Consider the following 18012-nt stretch of genomic DNA (forward strand, 5'->3'; position numbering starts at 1 on the left):
GTTGTTGGTTGTTACAGCAAGAACAATACTGAGACGGATCTATGAGCAGAACAAGGAGGTGGTGGATGCGGCTGTCCTTGCCCGACTGAAGGAGGAGCAGAGACAGAAAGCAGCAAAGAGCCAAGACACACAGTCAGTTTGACTTGCTAAGATCTATAGAGTCCAGCCAGAAAGTAGCCTGTGAAAGGTCCAATTTTATGACTTGCTGTGCTTCTGTACTCCATTTAGGCAGCTTGTTTTGGGCTCAGAAGAGGATGTGCAGAATAGCAGTGCTTTTTCCACACTGGCAGCTGTACCTGAGGAGTCTGATGGGACTGGTACTAATAACATTATTGTTAATTTTACAGCTTGGCATATTTAGGATCCTGCACAACAGGAACTCACAGATTTGTAAATTTGTATATTTTTGTATATTTTTGTATTATTTTTAATACACTGTGCACATTTATGATACAAAGGCTCTGTCATTGATAACCTTTTCATGCAGAGGACAATGCTGAGTGTTTTGATGTACACAAAGCCTTTTAATTGATTACAGTACAGGGCGTATGAGGCCTGGTTTCACTTCACTCTGTGTCTACTTTGCATTGTCGCTTTCTTTCTCTCTGATACCTCCAAAGCAAACATCCTCACTCTTGCTCCATTTAATGTCAGGAAAAACAGCATTTGTGCGATTTCCAGTCTCATATGATGTGCTGATGTGTTGTATAGAGGTGACGTTGCCTGCTGCATGGGAGCAGGGCTATCCTCCTGGTCCAGAGATGAAAGCTTATGAGCTGCAGGTGAGGAAGTTTATGCAGGACTGGGAGAGCATGGAGCCCTCTATCACTTGCAACTATGCTATACTGGATATCGCCAACCAGAACCCACAGCACCTTCTCCAGGAAATGGTTGACCAAATGGAGCGTATGTGGACTTTCTCTAAGCATATATACAACCCAATTTTCAACAAAGTTGGGACGCTGTGCAGAATGTAAATAAGAATAGAATGCAATGATATGCAAATAATTTAAACCATATTTGTAAAGGAAAATAGTAGAAAGACAACATATCAGATGTTGAAACTGAGAAATTTTATTGTTTTTTGAAAATATATATGCCCATTTTGAATTTGATGCCAACAACACGTTCCAAAATGTTGGGACAGGGGCATGTTTACCACTGTGTTTCATCACCTCTTCTTTTAACAACACTGTAAGCGTTTGAGAACTGAGGAGACACTGCTGTAGTTTTGAAAGTGAAATGTTTTCTCATTCTTGTTTGATATAGGATTTCAGCTGCTCAACAGTTCTGGAATTCTTTTGTTGTATTTTTCATTTCATAATGTGCCAAAAGTTATCAGTGGTGACAGGTCTGGACTGCAGGCAGGTCAGTTTAGCGCCCGGACTCTTTTAATATGGAGCAATGCTGTGGTAATACGTGCAGAATGTGGTTTGACATTGTCTTGCTGAAATAATCGAGGCCTTCCCTGAAAAAGACGTCATCTGGATGGCAGAATATGTTGCCAAACATGTATATATTGTTCAGCAGTAATGGTGCCTTCACAGATGTGCACATCACCCATGCCATGTGCACTAATGCCCCCTATACCATCATGAATACTGGCTTTTGAACTGTGCGCTGAGTGGTCTTTAGCCCGGAGGGCACAGTGTCCATGATTTCCAAAAAGAATTTCAAATGTTGATTCGTCTGAAGGTGGCAGCTGCAACGGTGGCAGAAGCAAAATCCAGGGCGTGGGAGGAGTTTGGTGAGGCCATGGAAAAAGACTTTCGGTCGGCCTCGAGGAGGTTCTGGACAACTGTCCGGCGACTCAGGAGTGGTCGGGGTGACTGCGCCCAGGCTGTATTCAGCAGGGGTGGAGAAACTCTGACTTCAAATGAGGATATTGTCGGTCGGTGGAAAGAGCACTTTGAGGAACTCCTTAATCCGGGTGACATGCCTCCCTCACGGGAGTCAGGGCCAGAGGCCTCTGGCGTGTCAAGCTCCATTTCCCTGGTGGAGGTCACTGAGGTAGTTGGCAAGCTCTTCAGTGGCAAGGCACCGGGGGTGGATGAGATTCGTCCAGAGATGCTTAAGGCTCTGGATATTGTGGGGCTGTCGTGGCTGACACGCCTCTGCAATAGTGCATGGACCTCGGGAACAGTACCCTTGGACTGGCAGACCGGGGTGGTGGTCCCTATTTTCAAGAAAGGGGACCGGAGGGTGTGTGCCAACTATCGGGGTATCACACTGCTCAACCTCCCTGGGAAAGTCTATGCCAAGGTGCTGGAAAGGAGACTTCGGCCGATAGTTGAACCTCAGATTGAGGAGGAACAATGCGGATTCCGTCCTGGCCGTGGAACAATGGACCAGCTTTTCACCCTCTCACGGATTGTTGAGGGGGCATGGGAGTTTGCCAACCCAGTCTACATGTGTTTTGTGGATTTGGAGAAGGCTTACGACCGTGTTCCCCAAGATATCTTGTGGGAGGTCCTCCGGGAGTATGGGGTGCCGGGGTTACTACTCCGGGCCATTCAATCTCTGTACGCCCGGAGTGAGAGCTGTGTTCGTATACTCGGCATTAAGTCGGACTCTTTCAGTGTTAGCGTTGGACTCCGCCAGGGTTGTGCCCTGTCTCCACTCCTGTTTGTGATATTCATGGACAGGGTGTCAAGGCGTAGCCGGGGTCAGGAGGGCATTATGTGTGGAGGCCGGAGGGTGGCGTCTCTGCTATTTGCAGATGATGTTGTTCTTTTGGCTGGATCACATGGATGCCTCCAGCGCACACTGGAGCGGTTTGCAGCTGAGTGTGAAGCGGTTGGTATGCGGATCAGCACCTCCAAGTCTGAGTCCATGGTCTTAGCCCGGAAAAGGATGGTATGCCCACTCCAGGTAGGGGGAAAGGACTTGCCCCAGGTGGAGGAGTTTAAGTATCTCGGGGTCTTGTTCATGAGTGATGGGAAGAAGGATCGTGAGATCGACCGCAGGCTGGGACAAGCGGCAGCAGTAATGCGGTCGCTGTACCGGACTGTAGTGGTGAAGAGGGAGCTGAGCCGTAAGGCAAAGCTCTCTGTTTACCGATCGGTCTACATCCCGACCCTCACCTATGGTCATGAGCTGTGGGTAATGACCGAAAGAATGAGATCGCGAATACAAGCGGCAGAAATGAGCTTTCTTCGCAGGGTGGCGGGCTACACTCTATTTGATAGGGTGAGGAGCTCGGCCATCCGGGAGGAGCTCGGAGTAGAGCTGCTACTCCTCCGCATTGAGAGGAGCCAGCTGAGGTGGTTCGGGCATCTGATCCGGATGCCCCCGGGACGCCTCCCGGTGGGGGTGTACCAGGCACGGCCTACCGGAATAAGACCCCGGGGTCGTCCTAGGACCCGCTGGAGGGATTATATCTCCAAGTTGGCCTGGGAGCGGCTTGGGGTCCCCGGGAATGAGCTGGAGGAAGTTGCGGGGGACAGGGTCACCTGGGATTCTCTGCTCTCCCAACTGCTACCGCGACCCTATCTGGACTAAGCGGTTAACGATGATGATGATGATGATGATGATGATGATTCGTCTGACCACAGGACACTTTTCCGCTTCCCCTCAGTCCATTTTAAATGAGCTTGGGCCCAGAGAAGGTGTCAGCATTTCTGGATACTGTTTATATATGATTTCTTCTTTGCACTTTAGAGTTTTAACTTGCATTTGTGGATGCAGTGATGAACTGTTTTCACAGACAGTGTTTTTCAGAAGTATTTCTGAACCCATGCAGTGATTTCAACTACAGAATCATGTCTGTTTTTAATGCAGTGCTTTTTGAAAACGTGTTGTTGGCATCAAACTCAATTTTTTTTTTTTATTTACATTTTGCACAGCATTCCAACCTTTTTGGAAATTGTGTTTTAAATAGGAGTAATTAAATAAAACTTTTTGGTTCCGCAGACTAAAATCTCTACTAAAGAGATAATGGAGATTCCTGTTTCTGACTTGTCTTGCAGAACCGTTTAAGTATGGGGCCTGGGAGATGTCCGGCGTGGACCAGGATGAAGAAGAGGAGGATGCACATGCACTGGCTGAGCTGGAGACTGATATGGCAGAAGAAGATGAGGCTGAAGAGGCAGAGGTTAGCACACATCTCTAACTAACGCATACTGGACATTCACACAGAGCATTCCAATCAGATTGCATCTCTGTGTTGCTAATAGGAAGAAAAAGAAACTAAAAGATGGTTCGGGGACACTAACAAGTACTGCCCAGTGGTGCTGAGGGAGAAGGGCACTCTGGTTCCCTGCACGGATGAATTTGCAGCCAAGTACAGGGAGAAAGTCTACTACTTGTCCAGCGCTGAGGCACGTGAGAAGTTCCTGCAGGACCCAGCACGTTATGCTCCGTCCACTCAACTGCTGAAGGTAGGAACAGTTTCAATGTAATCTCTGTTACTACTCAAGGTAATCTCTGTCTAATCTCTGTTACTCTTCCAGCTGGGAGTACAGGGCTTGAGGAAAAACAACTCACATACAGCATAAACAAACACACTGTATTTGAAAGTCTATTGGATCATTCTGTTAATGACTGATCTATTGTAGGTTATATGTTGCAAGCAGCAAACAATTATTTCATGGGATGGTGTAGTACCCTCTAATGCTATTGTGAAACCTGAAAAACATCACTTAAAACTAGGGGTGGGAATCTTTAGGCACCTCACGATTCGATTCGATTACGATTCTGAGGGCTGCGATGCGATTATAAAACGATTATCGATTTTTTTTCTATACATGATCTCTATTTTCTTACTGTGTGAGGACTTGGTAGTTTTAAAACAAAGTATTTGTAATGATCCATAATGCATTTACGTCCAATATCTTTTATTAATAAAACAAATGAAAGTGATGTGGCAAGTGAACTGGAAGGCTCTCATTCACTGCTCTTGTTTGGAGACTCTGCTGCCACTCATCTGCGATAAAATGCGCTGTTATGGTGAAATAAGATCCAGTGGTGATGGATGACCACGCAGCGCATTATAGCCGTCCTACCCATTTTCTTTAGTGATTTTATAACTTCGGTTTTGGTCTCGTGATAGAGGGGGGGAGCGTGAAAGACTGCAGGTCATGTAGAAACGAGGTTTCGCCTGGCTAGTAGCGAACGAAAAAGGAAAAGAGAAAGACAGACTGGAGACTGGAGAGAGCTGGAGAGTGAGAAGCGACTTCGGCCTTGTAAAACAGTCGAACGCCGAGAGACATTTTACAAGAAACTATTCAACTTTTGAGGAAAGGTTTTCTGGCGGAGATGGAAGAAAAGCGGCTAAAGCTGAGCTGAAGCTTAAAGCAGAGCAGAGAAAGTCTGCGTGTTCGTTTATATTGTTTAGCCTAAACTAGGACATCATCACATACTGGGACATACTGGACATTAAATGTTGTGGCTCCCAAGGTGGTTTGATTTTTGTTGAAAGGTCAAAATGGCTCTTCTTATCATTTGTGTTGTGACTCCTGACCTAACCTGGCTTTAATGCAGAGGGAGCCAGTCGGATTTCTCACTCATCCAGTTGTGGTTTCGTTATGTGCCGCCACAGACTGTCCGGGCGCCGCACTTACCCACTTCCAAGTTCCGCCCTTTGCGTTCCGTCAACATTACGTTATAAATTTAAATATTTAGAAAATCGATTTTTGACGTTTGTTAATCAATTCAGAATCGTCCACATCTGCATCGCGATGCGTCTAAGAATCGATTTTTTCCTGCACCCCTACTTAAAACTAAAACTTCTTCCTCCTGGCACTTGAGACTGAGACAGTTCTGAGTGGGTTAGCCCACCCCTATGTGCAGCATGGCTGTAGAATACTGAAGTCAAAACTACTTTACATTAGTATTTCGGGTAACACTTTACTGCAGGGTACTGTTCATAAGGCTACATGACACCTACATAACCTTGTTATGACAACTGACATTCCCCCACATAAATGTTTATGAATGCTTATTCCAATAGACATCATACGCTATAAACGTGACATTTGCCAGTGTTGATCAGTTAGCTAACGTAGCCTTAATGACATTTTGCTTATTGGAATAAACTGTTTTAAACATTTATGTAGTGTTATGTCAGTCGTCATGACAAGATTATGTAGGCGTCATGTAGGCTTTTAAACAGTACCCTACAGTAAAGTGTTACTGTATTTTGAAATGCGTTAGACATGTACATAGGGTGGTCATGGGACCAATGAGATAACGTTATTTTAAATCAAAAGTTTGTACACCTTCTCAATATTTCTTCTGAAATTAGGAGTATTAATAGGGAGTTTGCCCCTCTTTGCTACAGTAGCTTTCTCTACTCTTCTGGGAAGGGTTTACACTAGATTTTGAAAAATTGCTGCAGGGTTTGATTGCATTCAGCTAGAAGAGCACTAGTGAGATCAGGTACTGATATTGGGTGATTAGTTGTGGCTCACAAACTCCACTCCACCTATCCCAAAGGCATTCAGTGATGCTCCATCACTGAATTCAGAAAACACAGTTGCACGGCTTCACAGTGCTGGGGAACTTTACCTTAAGGTGACCTTAGGCTCATTTGTAACTGCTCCAGAATGTACCATTCTTTTGGCTTTTTTATTGAATAAATAATTGTTTTTACCAAATTGTTCAACCAAATGACTAAGGAGGTATTTTGACTGCAGCAGTTAAACTTTTGAATGAACTGCTTTTGATAAAATTATGAATTATTCATATTTTCATGTTATATGCTTCTTTGTTCATTATCATGTTATGAATGGTATTTTTATTGTGCTGGTCATCATTATGCTGGTTTTGTACTCTCTGAACGCCCTACTACCTTCCTATCTAACCTGAGCATCTGGATTCTTTTGGACATATAGAACTTCAGTCAGTTATTTGTGTATTAAATGTGTTTTATAATGAAAATGTATTTATTCACACACTTTACTTTGTTTTTCGACTCCCTAGCCTCCTGCCCTGCGCATCTTCCAGTTGGGAGTACGGGGCTCGGGAAAGACCACTCATGGCCGCTGGCTAGCTCAGCAGCTGGGTATTTTCCATATCCAGTTCAGGGAGCGGCTCCAGGAGCTGATATTAGCAAAGACTCAAAGCCGTGTGCCATACTCCGATGAAGTGGAACCCCCTGAAGAGCCACCTGAGGAGCTGCAGGCTCTGCTGCAGCAACAAGCACAGGCCAGCTCCACAGAACTCCCTACTGAACCAGAAGATGGGGTCAGCCAAAAGAATAGCCTTACTAATAACACTCATCACACAGAGCTGTTTGCCAATTTCCCCACTAATACCAGTTTTTGTGTTGGTGTGTAGGCGAATCCAGTACTGACAGATGAAGAAGAAGCCATAAAGTCATATCTGTCGGATGGAGAGCCGCTGCCACAAGAGATCATGGAGATGGTTCTGCCACAGCTGTGGAATCAAGAGCCATACAAGTAAAGGGTTGCGCACACACCATTACACACCGTTTACAAAAGCATATGTCCGAAGTGCGTGCAAATCTTCATTTTCTCTTTCTTCCTCTTTCTTCTTTCTTGTGCTCAGATCCACTGGGTTTATTCTGGAGGGCTTTCCTCAGAATCCAGAGGAGGTGTCCTTTCTAGGAGAGCATCACTTATACCCTGATGCTGTGGTGGACATGACGCTAGAGGTGACGGAAGTGGTGAAGCGCCTGCTCCCCCCACGACTCGCCCGCTGGAGGGAGAGACGTGACAGAAAGAAAGAGCAGAAACAGCTGCTCAAAGAGCTACGCAGCAAAATAAGGGTGAGGAGGGGTAATCTAGGTGCTCTTTCTGCTCAGTCTTTATAGAATTCATTATAGAATCAGAAGCAAATAGGTGAGCGCGTGGTAAAATTGGTTTGTGCCAGGCGCCAGAGACACACTCATGTGCTGAGAGCCACGGGAAGCAGCTTGAGGACGGTGCCCAGGCACCAAGTACCAACGAGATCCGCTGGAAGTGGTATGAGAACAGTGTCCAAGCACTGATGAGAGCCGTGGAAAGCAATATGAGGACAAAGCCTGAGTCTGAGGCCCAGTGAGAGCCGTGGGACGCAACATAACAGTGGTGCCTGAGTCCTGAGCTCCAACGAGAGCTGTGGGAAGTGGAATGAAGATGGTGCCTGAACCCCAAGCGCTAACGAGGGAAAGAGGAAGTGGCTTAAGGATGGTGCGAGGATGGTGCCTGAGCTTCCAACAAGAGTAGCGGGAAGTGATGCATAGATGGTGCCTGAGTCCGTGCACCAACGAGAGCCGCAGGACGCATCGTGAGGATTGTGCCCAAGCCCTGAAGGCCAACAAGAGCCACGGGAAGTGGCACGAGAATGTTGCCTGAGCACCAAATGCCAATGAAAGCTTTGAGAAGCAGCCTGAGGATAGAGCCTGAGCGTCCAACAACAGCAGTGGGAAGTGACGTGAGGACGGTTCCTGAGTCCGAGCACCAATGAGAGCTGTGGGAAGCAGCATGAGGAAGGTGCCTGAGCATCCGACAACAGCAGTGGGAAGTAGTGTGAGGATGGTGCCTGAGTCCGAGCACCAACGAGTGCCACAGGAAGCAGCATGAGGATTGTGCCCGAGTCCTAAGCACTAACAGGATGCACCAGCAGGAATTTAAGTAAACTTCAACTAGTTCAAAATGCTGCAGCCAGGGTTCTCACTAAAACTAGAAAATTTGATCATATCAGTCCAGTTCTATCATCACTCCATTGGCTGCCTGTTAAATTCCGTATTGATTACAAAATTCTTTTATTGACGTATAAAGCCCTACATGGGCTCGCTCCTGAGTACCTGCAAGACCTTATTTCCCTTTACGAGCCACCACGATTACTCAGATCACAGAGTGCTGGCTTTTTAATAGTTCCCAGAATTCAGAAGGTTTCATCTGGGGGAAGAGCCTTTTCTTATAAAGCCCCCAAACTCTGGAATGATCTTCCAGAAAATGTTCGGGACTCAGACTCAGTCGCAATATTCAAATCTAGGCTGAAAACTCATTTGTTTAGTTTAGCTTTTGGTAGCTAATGTTTCCCCTTGGATAAAGGCAGCAGATCCAGGGGTCCATGGACGCAGGGAATTATAGTAAACTGAGACGCTGGTGCTGTCGTCCCGCCGCTCACACGCGATCACTCAGGTTTGTGGACGGTGGAGCGGAGGAATGCCAGATTGTTTCAGGGTGCTCCCGTGTCTGTGTGCCCTTTTGGTTCTCTCCTTTTAGTTAAGCTGTTATAGTCAGATCTGCCGGAGTCGTTAGCCACACTCTGGAAATGTTTTACATACTACTATACATACACCCATACAGAAATAAACTAACTCCATTTCCCTACCTTTCTTCCGAGAAAACGACTGCTCACCTGTCCGGCCGGACACTGCTGGATGATTGTTTGTAGAGCTCTCCGGCTACCCGCTTCAGACCAGTTACCCACAACCCAGTCACCGCCACCTGCCTTGGACTGGCTGCCCACTCTACACTGAAGTCTCCTAACTATTACTACTATTACTATTAATATTAGTAGAATAATAATTTTGTACGTAGTTTGACCAGAGGAGGATGGGTCCCCCCATGTGAGCCTTGGTTCCTCCCAAGGTTTCTTCCTCAACTGAGGGAGTTTTTCCTTGCCACTGTCGCCCCTGGCTTGCTCACCTGGAGGATTTACATTTCATGTTGAAACTTTGTTCTAAACGGATTTCTGTGAAGCTGCTTTGTGACAACATCAGTTGTAAAAAGCGCTATACAAATAAATTTGATTTGATTTGATTTAACATGAGCCACGGGAAGCAGCACGAGAATGCTACCTAAATACCGGATGCCAATAAAGCACCCTGAGGATGATGCCTGATGAGAGCAGCGGTAAGTGATGTAAGGACAGTACCTGAGTCTGAGCACCAGCGAGAGCTGCGGGAAGCAATGTGAGGATAGTGCCTGAGCACCAAGCACCAAATAGGGCTTCAGGGAGCAGCTAGAGAATGGTGTCTGAGCCTCAAGTGCCAGTAAGAGCCATGGAAAGTGGCGTGAGGACGGTGCTTGAGCACTGAGTGCCAACGAGAACCAAAGAGAGGTGGCGTGGGAATGGTGCCCAAGCACTGACAAGAACCACAAGAGGCGACATGAACTCCCTGAACTCCAGGAGAGCCATGAGAGGTGGTGTGAGAATGCCGTCTGAGCTCTTGCGACTTGCTTTGGCATTAGGCGCTTGGCACATGGTTTAAAAAAACTTTTAGCTCATTTGCATATTGTGGCTGTATGCATTACCATTGCTGAGGCCAGTGATTCAATACTGATTTACAAACAATTTATGCAGCCCTGTTGTTTACATCTCTACTTTATCATTTTTGATGTAATAGTCCACTCAAGAATAATAACTGTAAGGGTGAACACATCTTTTGCTATGAAGCTTGTAAAAGTAGTCAGTACATTCTTTCAAACTGCCAAATATACAACATTAAAGAGCACTTCTGCTCCATCTGGTTATTACCTGGCTACACACTCCCCTCTCATTAGCAATTTTAAGCCCTGTCCTCACTCTCCCCTTCTCTGAGTGTCTGTTTTTTAGTAAGTATGAGTCGACATCTGTCCACAGGATGAAGCCATCGCGCAAAGAAGAGCTGAACTGATGGCTGAGTTCACACCTAAAACTATCAAAGTAAGAAATGCTCTCACTGCTAGCATAGGAGCACACTATAACAGAGCTTCAGTGTGACCTTGATGCCCTTTTTATCCCTTAGGAAATAGAGGAGAATGAAGAGGAGGTTGAGGAGGGGGAAGAAGAGCTGCAGGATTGGGAGCAAGAGCTGGAGGCCATGCTGCTGATGGAGTTTCCGCATGAGGAAGAAGAGGATGTGGAGGAAGAGGAGTCTGAGGCTAATGCAGAGGAGCGTTTAGAGACGGAGATCGGTGAGAGGTTCGACACAGATGAAAACAACATCACTAAGATGATGGTAAGAATTTTGGAGAGAGGAAAAGTTGAGCCAAGACTGTCATCATGAATAGTCCAGACAGCTGTTTTCAGTCCAACTGTGATGCGTTTACATATCAATTAATTCAATAGGCATCAAGCCCGTAATGAGTTGCATTCAGTGTGTTAGGGCTTTATAGTATAGTTCACTGCACAGTGTATTTCTTTTCCAAATTTGCAGTTCACTGTGCAGATAAATAAACAGAATTTCAGTTCTGAGAGCCATAGAAAACGCATTATATGGCCAAAAGTATGAGGACACCCCTCCTAATTACTGAATTCAGGTGTTTCAGCCACACCCATTGCTAACCGGTGTATAAAATCAAGCAAACACTGGAAGTAAAATTGTTATAAATCTGTCATAGCATGCTACCTTTGCCACAAGTCAGTGCTAGATCTGTGCCGGTCAACTGTAAGTGACATTATTGTGGAATAGAAGGAGCCACGAAGTGGTAGACCACGCAAACTCCATGTTAATGCCTGTGGTTTGGGAATGGAATGTACAACAAGCTCATATATGTGTGATGGTCACTTGGCTATATAGTGTGTTTAATAGTCTTGACCAGTTATACCTTACATGTTAAATTATAACAACAAGCTTCAAATTAGCTGACAAAACCATTCTAAACACATTTCTGTCTTCCAGGAACTTCTTGCTGAACTCCAGATCCCTCGTCTGACAGTCAGCGCGGGCCGTAAGCCTCACATTGTGCGCTACCAGATACTGCAGAAAGTCCATCCTTTGGTGGAGAATAGGGAAGCTCTGTTTCAGCAATGTCGTCCCATCAACTATGGTGTTGCCCGAAAACTCTTACACTCCTCTTACAAGTTCTACAGTGCTTTTGGATGCTGGGACCCTGTCCGGGTTAGTGACGATATACTCAATCATCTGTACATTTCATCTAACTTTTAAACCTACTTTTGAATATTCAAGGATTGACATCAAGCCACCTAATACAGCATCTTAGCATGTACTGCCAATTATGAGTTGTAAGACATCTGTTTAGGCTGTAATGTACCCTCTTGTCCAGGTACTTGACTCCACAGGCAACCCATACAGACATCCAATCCAATTAAAACATGACTGATTTGGCCAGTTAAAAAAATTATAATGACGTATGCTGATTATTGCAAATAGTGTGATGAATGACAAATATGCATTTCACAAAATTACTGCCCAGATACATGTTTCTGTAATGATGTGTGTCATTACTTGCCAAGACATGACAGTAATTAATGACCACTTTCAATTTTGAATACAATTTTTAATACCCAACAACTCTGTATCTAAAATATCAAATTATTTATGAATTGGTACATAGTCCTCCTCATTCATTACCTAAACAAACCTTAAAGTATTGTCTGAAGTCTGCAAGCCTGTATCATCATGAACACAGCAAGCATTATCCTGATGTTTTACATGAGAATACATACTTTTATAAACTTATTATTTTCTGTGTATGCCTTCTGCATTGTATCAGTGTAGGAGTGTGTACCTTTATTAATAACTCTCCTTTTTTTTGCGTTTTGATGTTGTATAGCATTCAGAGGGAGATCTGATGCAGCATGTGCAGGGTCCTCTCAATGCCAGCTTCCCCGTCATCTTCCACAACTTCATTTACTTCTTTTCCTCCAAAGAGACACGCAACACTTTCATGCTGAACCCCATCAAATACCTCCGGCAGCCCAAGCCCAACCCCTCCCTGCCCATCAAACTCGCAATTATTGGTCCACCCAAATCTGGAAAAACCACAGGTCAGTGCCCAACTGAAGTCAAGGCTTAAAACTAGGCATGGACATCTGTAATATTTTGTACAAAACTGTCAGGCATTGAAAGTGTGGGTGCAGCACAAAGCAAATAAAAGCTGCTTTTCCTGTCTCTGTGCATATGTGGTGTGCGGAGGTAGTCGCCCGCATGTTTGCCCGTGAGTACAGTCTGGCTCGCCTCTCTATCGGTGAGGTGATGCGTATGGTGCTCAATACCCAGAGCAGTACGGAGCTGGCCACCCAGATGCTGAAGCACCTGCACCAGGGTCTGACTGTGCCCGACGAACTGGCCATTCAGTGCCTGGAGGTGGTCCTCATGAGCTTGGTCTGCAGCACACGGGGGTAATAAACCATTTCAAACTGCATACCATTTAACAATAGGTTTTTATACTGGAGAAGTGAGATGTCAAGTAGATTTGGTTATATGTTGTATTAACTTGTAAACAAAAAAACAAGACTGTCAAATTAAAGATCAATGGGCCTCATTCACCAACCGTTCTTAGGAAGAAATTTAGTCTTAAAGCCCACTTAAGCAGTTTTCATGAAGATTCTGACATTCACCAATGTTTTTTGTGGGATTTGTTCTTAGGTAAGAACAGAATCTGCACACACTCAAGAACACAAAGGTGCCAACAGTTCTGCAGTTTCGGTTAAGGACACGTCATGAATCTGGCGTAAACTTTTTCTTTGGACTTTTCTCAAGAAGAAATTTAAGAGAAAATTTAGGAAGATATTGGTGAATGAGGCCCAATGAGATGATTAAATGTCATTTAAATGGCCATTATGCCATATATTTATTTAGTAGTTCTTTTTAATTTGGCATTAGTGTGTTTTGCTGGTGCATTGTGTCTATTAAAACCTATTAATAAATCTTAGAAAACATGAATATCTTTACATGCATTGTAAACAACAGTTTCTACTCAAAATTTAAAAACCATGACAAACCTTTTGTCAAATTGATCATCTTATTTTAAAGGAATAGTATGGCAAACAATCTAATTCAGATTTACACAATTTTTCACTCACCCTGTCAACCAGTTGAGACATGTTTGATGTCTAAATTTTGCTTCTTCTAGTTTTTTTTCCACTGGAGAGACGAGGCTAACAGTGTTAACAAACACTAGATGTCAACAGTTACTAAATCGTTTTTTGTAAATACATCCATAAAACGTCTCTAAAACTGATCAAACCCTACCCAGGTCTTCATTAAGGTCATGCAGACTTGTTGATGTGGTTGAGGACAGGGTTTCTCAACCAGTGGGCCACGGACAACAAGTGGGCCTGGGAGGGGCTAGTTGTCCACAGTGGGCATTTGCTGACACTTTGTCTTAAATATCAGTGAAAAAATAAATAAAATAAAAAAGAAATATTAATTTTTTAAATGGTAAAGTCCTACAAAAAGGGTGCACAAAGGCAGCTTCATCAGTTTTTTGCTCCTTGCCTCTAGAAACAAAACACGCTCCCCCTGACACTCCACTTAATCTACCACCATTCTGCCAGATTTCTGGTATAAAACAAGCTTATATTAGCCTAATCTGTTTATCTTTTATGTTTACTGATTACGTTTACTGATAAGCATCATGTATTGCAGGGGTTGGCACCAAACGTAACTGTGCTGAAAATTTCCCAAAAAATGGTATTTTAAGCAAAAAAAAAGTAGTTGTTTTCTTTTGGGACTTAATGCTTTCCAGTTATAAACATTATGACTTACTGTGAACTATAAAAATTAACAAAACTTCACTGTTTAGCCTAAACACAGCCATTTTAGACAGGTGTCCTAAACCACATCCACAGGTCTGCGCAACCTTAATACATAAGCTGGATGTGGTTTGAATGGGTTTAGAGGAGTTTCAGGGACGCATTTACAGAAAAACGATTTGGGTGACTATTTAGTGTTTGGTAGGAAACTTAGCCTCTTTTCTCCAGTGCAAAACTAAACAAAATCTGAACACTAAACATGTCTCAGCTGATCAATTACATCTGGGGTAAGTAGAAAATTGTTGACAATAGTTGATTTCTCACCAAGCCATTCCTGTAATTTAAAAGCTTTGTCCATATTAAGTGTGTTTTGTGTATTATTTGACTTTTTCTCCAGGTACGTGTTGGATGGTTTTCCTATGACTAAGCGGCAGGCTGATCTGATGGAGGCTCATAGCATCATTCCTGTTCGAGTGATCGAGCTGCAGTTGGACACAGTGGAGGTGCTGAAGAGAGGCCTGGGAGACAAAATGAAACCCAACAGGTTCAACTCATTACACTCATAATTCCTATCTTATCACACCTCTTCTTACAGTGATGACAAAGCTTGTAAGCATAGCAAAGCCCTCATCCTCTTCTGTTTAGCAGGCCATATCCAATGCATGACAGTCCCCAGATCCTGAACATCCGGAATTCCTGCTTTAAGCGGGAGGTGGAGGCGCTTCGGCAGCACTTCCGGCAGCAGTATCACAACTGGGTTCCCGTTAACGGGCACAAAAGCAAGTGGTGGGTATGGAATCGGGTTCTAGATGAAACCCGGATAAGCATGAGACACATCCACAACTACTTGGAGAGGATTCGCAAAGGTAAGAACCCTAAGATCACATCATAACTACTCATTCACAGACTGATCTATCTGCTTGCACGAGGGGCATGTTTACCACTGTGTTACATGACCTTTCCTTTTGACAATGTAGTCCCTATGTGTCAAACACAAGGCCCAATCCAATGTCACACGAAAGTATTTTATCAACATTAGCCTATTAATTATTAATATTACACACACAATGCGCAGCACTATAATCCCCAGCATGTGCTGCAATGTAAAGTGTGTTTTTGAGTATTTTAAGTATTCATGTAAAATTTCATGGTTTACTGCAAGTGCCTATATTTTGCTGTTGATGTTTTGGTGTATTTTGAATGAACAATGGCCAGTTCAGGTTATAGCAAAAAAACTGAAATACAAACATATGCATTCTCTGGCCTGATTTGTTGAGATTTTTTAATACGGCCCTTGTAGTGGTTGAGTTTGACACCCCTGATATAATCGCTTAGAAAATGAGGATTTTTTTCTCCATTCTTGCTTGATGTAACACTTCAGCTGCTTAACAGCCCATGGTCTCCAATGTCATACAGTGTGCTTCATAATGTGCCACGTTTTCAGTGGGGGACAGGTCTGGACTGTGGGCAGGCCAATCTAGCACCTGCACTGTTTTACCATAAAGCCACACTGTTGTAACAGATGCAGAATGTGGCTTGGCATTGTCTTGCTGAAACAAGCAGGGACGTCCCTGAAAAAGACGTTGTCTAGATGGCAGCATATGTTGCTCCAAAGTGCGTCTGTACCTCTCAGCATTAACGTTGCCTTCACAGATTGTTATATGGCCTCCACTTTGCATTACTGACAAGGGTTCTCTGAAGTTTTCCCAAGCCCATGTGGTTATATTCATTACAGAAGCATGCTGGTTTTTAACGCAGCGCCATCTGAAGGATCGAATGTCATGGGCATTTAACATTGGTTTTCGGCCTTGACCTTTACGCACAGAGATTTCTCTGTGTTCTCTGAATCTTTTAATTATGGACTGTAGATGGTGAAATTCCTAAATTCCTTGCAGTCACGTGTTGAGAAACGCTGTTCTTAAACTGTTGCACTATTCACATAAGCAGTTTTTCTAAAAGTAGTAACTGAGCCTTTCATGAATCCTCCTTTTATACCAAATCATAATAGCATCACCTGTTACCTGTTCACCTGTTTACCTGTAGAAAGTTCCAAAACAAGTTTTTCCACACCATATTCCACAAACTTTACAATCTTACATTGTCCCTGTCCCAACTGTGTTGCAGGCATCAAATTTGGAATTAGCATATATCTACAAAAAATATTATAGTCGATAAAGTAAAATATTACACACCTGTCCTTTCTGCTGCTTTCAGTTAAATACCTGTAAAAGACAGTTTCCAAATCACTTCTTTCTGTTTTTTTATTTGCATTTTACCTGGCCCAACTTATTTGGAATTGGCTTTGTGTATTTACCAGAATTTTGTGTATTTACCCCCCCCATTTACTTATGAATTCAAATCAACCTATTTTAATTCCTCTTATGAATAAATCTGCTTTTCCTCAGGTCAAGCTGCCAGTATAGACCGCCTGTGTATTACTCCACATGAGCTTCAGTCTCGGCTGGGCGAGTTTGGCCACTATTGTCCGGTCAGCCTGGCTCTCCATCGGCACCTAGTGGACTGTTCCCTTAACACCTCCCTGGAGTTTGCTGCGGAGTTCAGGGGCCGCTACTACAAAATGGCCTCTAGGGAGTATCTCGAGGTGGGGAGGGGGGGATATAACCACATGATACTGCATAAAATAAATGTATGGAGTAGCACTCTGTAGCACACTACCACGTTTATGTCCTGTTCTTCGTTATAAAAGAGGTTCCTTGAGGCTCCGGAGCAGTTTGTGGTTCCAGGGTGCCCTCATCCACTGCCCCCTCCTCAGCTTCTGCCCTGCAGACTGAATGCAGTCCAGGTGAAAAGTCGCTTCCCTCAGCAAGTGGAAATGAAAGGCTTTTGCCCAGTGACCTACCTAGATGGGCAGCAGAGGTACAATATAATAAGCTAGAATGTTGGAGGTGTTTTACTTTGTAGTATCATACAAAAGTCTCACCTGTTATATCCATTTGAACATCTATTACGTTTTGCCTTTTCTTTTTAGTTACTGTGTACGCAGACTCTTTATAGATGTGTATGTTAAATGATGAATTTGTTTATGTCACCATAAAATTTCAGTTATTTTGTAGACAATATCTTCTACAATGTGGATTTAAATGTTGCACACTATCCAGAACTTTAAGATTTCTGTGAACAAGAAGTGAATAAATGATTAATTAGCTTTTTATATTATTTTTGAGATTTGATTTCCATTTTTAAATATGAAGAATTCTGTATATTCATTTTATTATAACTTAACTCTCAATTTTATACAGCTTTCTCAGCCATTTTAAAATCTTTAAGATAAGGTGACCCTTATTAGTCCCAGGGAAATTTCACCTCTGCATTTAACCCGTCCGTGCAGTGAAACAACACATACACACTAGTGAACACACACACTAGGGGGCAGTGAGCACACTTGCCCAGGGCGGTGGGCAGCCCTATCCACGGTGCCCAGGGAGCAGTAGGGGGTCAGGTGCCTTGCTCAAGGGCACTTCAGCCACATACTGTCGGCTCAGGGGATTGAACTTGCGACCTTCTGGTCACAAGGCTGGTTTGCTTACCTCCAGCCCATGACTGCCCCAGCAGGGTATTGGGTAAAGTTTACCTCAAGGGCCACGATATTGCCTCTGCGAAAGAATTACAGGCACG

At 43.9% G+C, this 18012-nt stretch overlaps 1 protein-coding gene across 1 annotated transcript in view; it reads left to right on the plus strand.

The window, feature by feature from the left end:
- Positions 1-18012, plus strand: part of ak9 (adenylate kinase 9) — a 34504-nt gene that overhangs the window by 15273 nt on the left and 1219 nt on the right. Inside the window, exons 18-34 of the mRNA XM_036582576.1 lie at positions 18-132; positions 229-317; positions 712-906; positions 3969-4093; positions 4176-4379; positions 6922-7185; positions 7279-7400; positions 7510-7729; positions 10537-10599; positions 10682-10894; positions 11558-11776; positions 12453-12666; positions 12819-13020; positions 14774-14920; positions 15025-15242; positions 16782-16978; positions 17084-17253. Coding sequence (XP_036438469.1) covers positions 18-132; positions 229-317; positions 712-906; positions 3969-4093; positions 4176-4379; positions 6922-7185; positions 7279-7400; positions 7510-7729; positions 10537-10599; positions 10682-10894; positions 11558-11776; positions 12453-12666; positions 12819-13020; positions 14774-14920; positions 15025-15242; positions 16782-16978; positions 17084-17253 — 2977 coding nt within the window. The remainder of the gene's footprint in view (positions 1-17; positions 133-228; positions 318-711; positions 907-3968; positions 4094-4175; positions 4380-6921; positions 7186-7278; positions 7401-7509; positions 7730-10536; positions 10600-10681; positions 10895-11557; positions 11777-12452; positions 12667-12818; positions 13021-14773; positions 14921-15024; positions 15243-16781; positions 16979-17083; positions 17254-18012) is intronic.

Source organism: Colossoma macropomum, unplaced genomic scaffold (assembly GCF_904425465.1).
Source record: "Colossoma macropomum unplaced genomic scaffold, Colossoma_macropomum, whole genome shotgun sequence".
In the NCBI taxonomy this organism is placed as follows: Eukaryota; Metazoa; Chordata; class Actinopteri; order Characiformes; family Serrasalmidae; genus Colossoma; species Colossoma macropomum.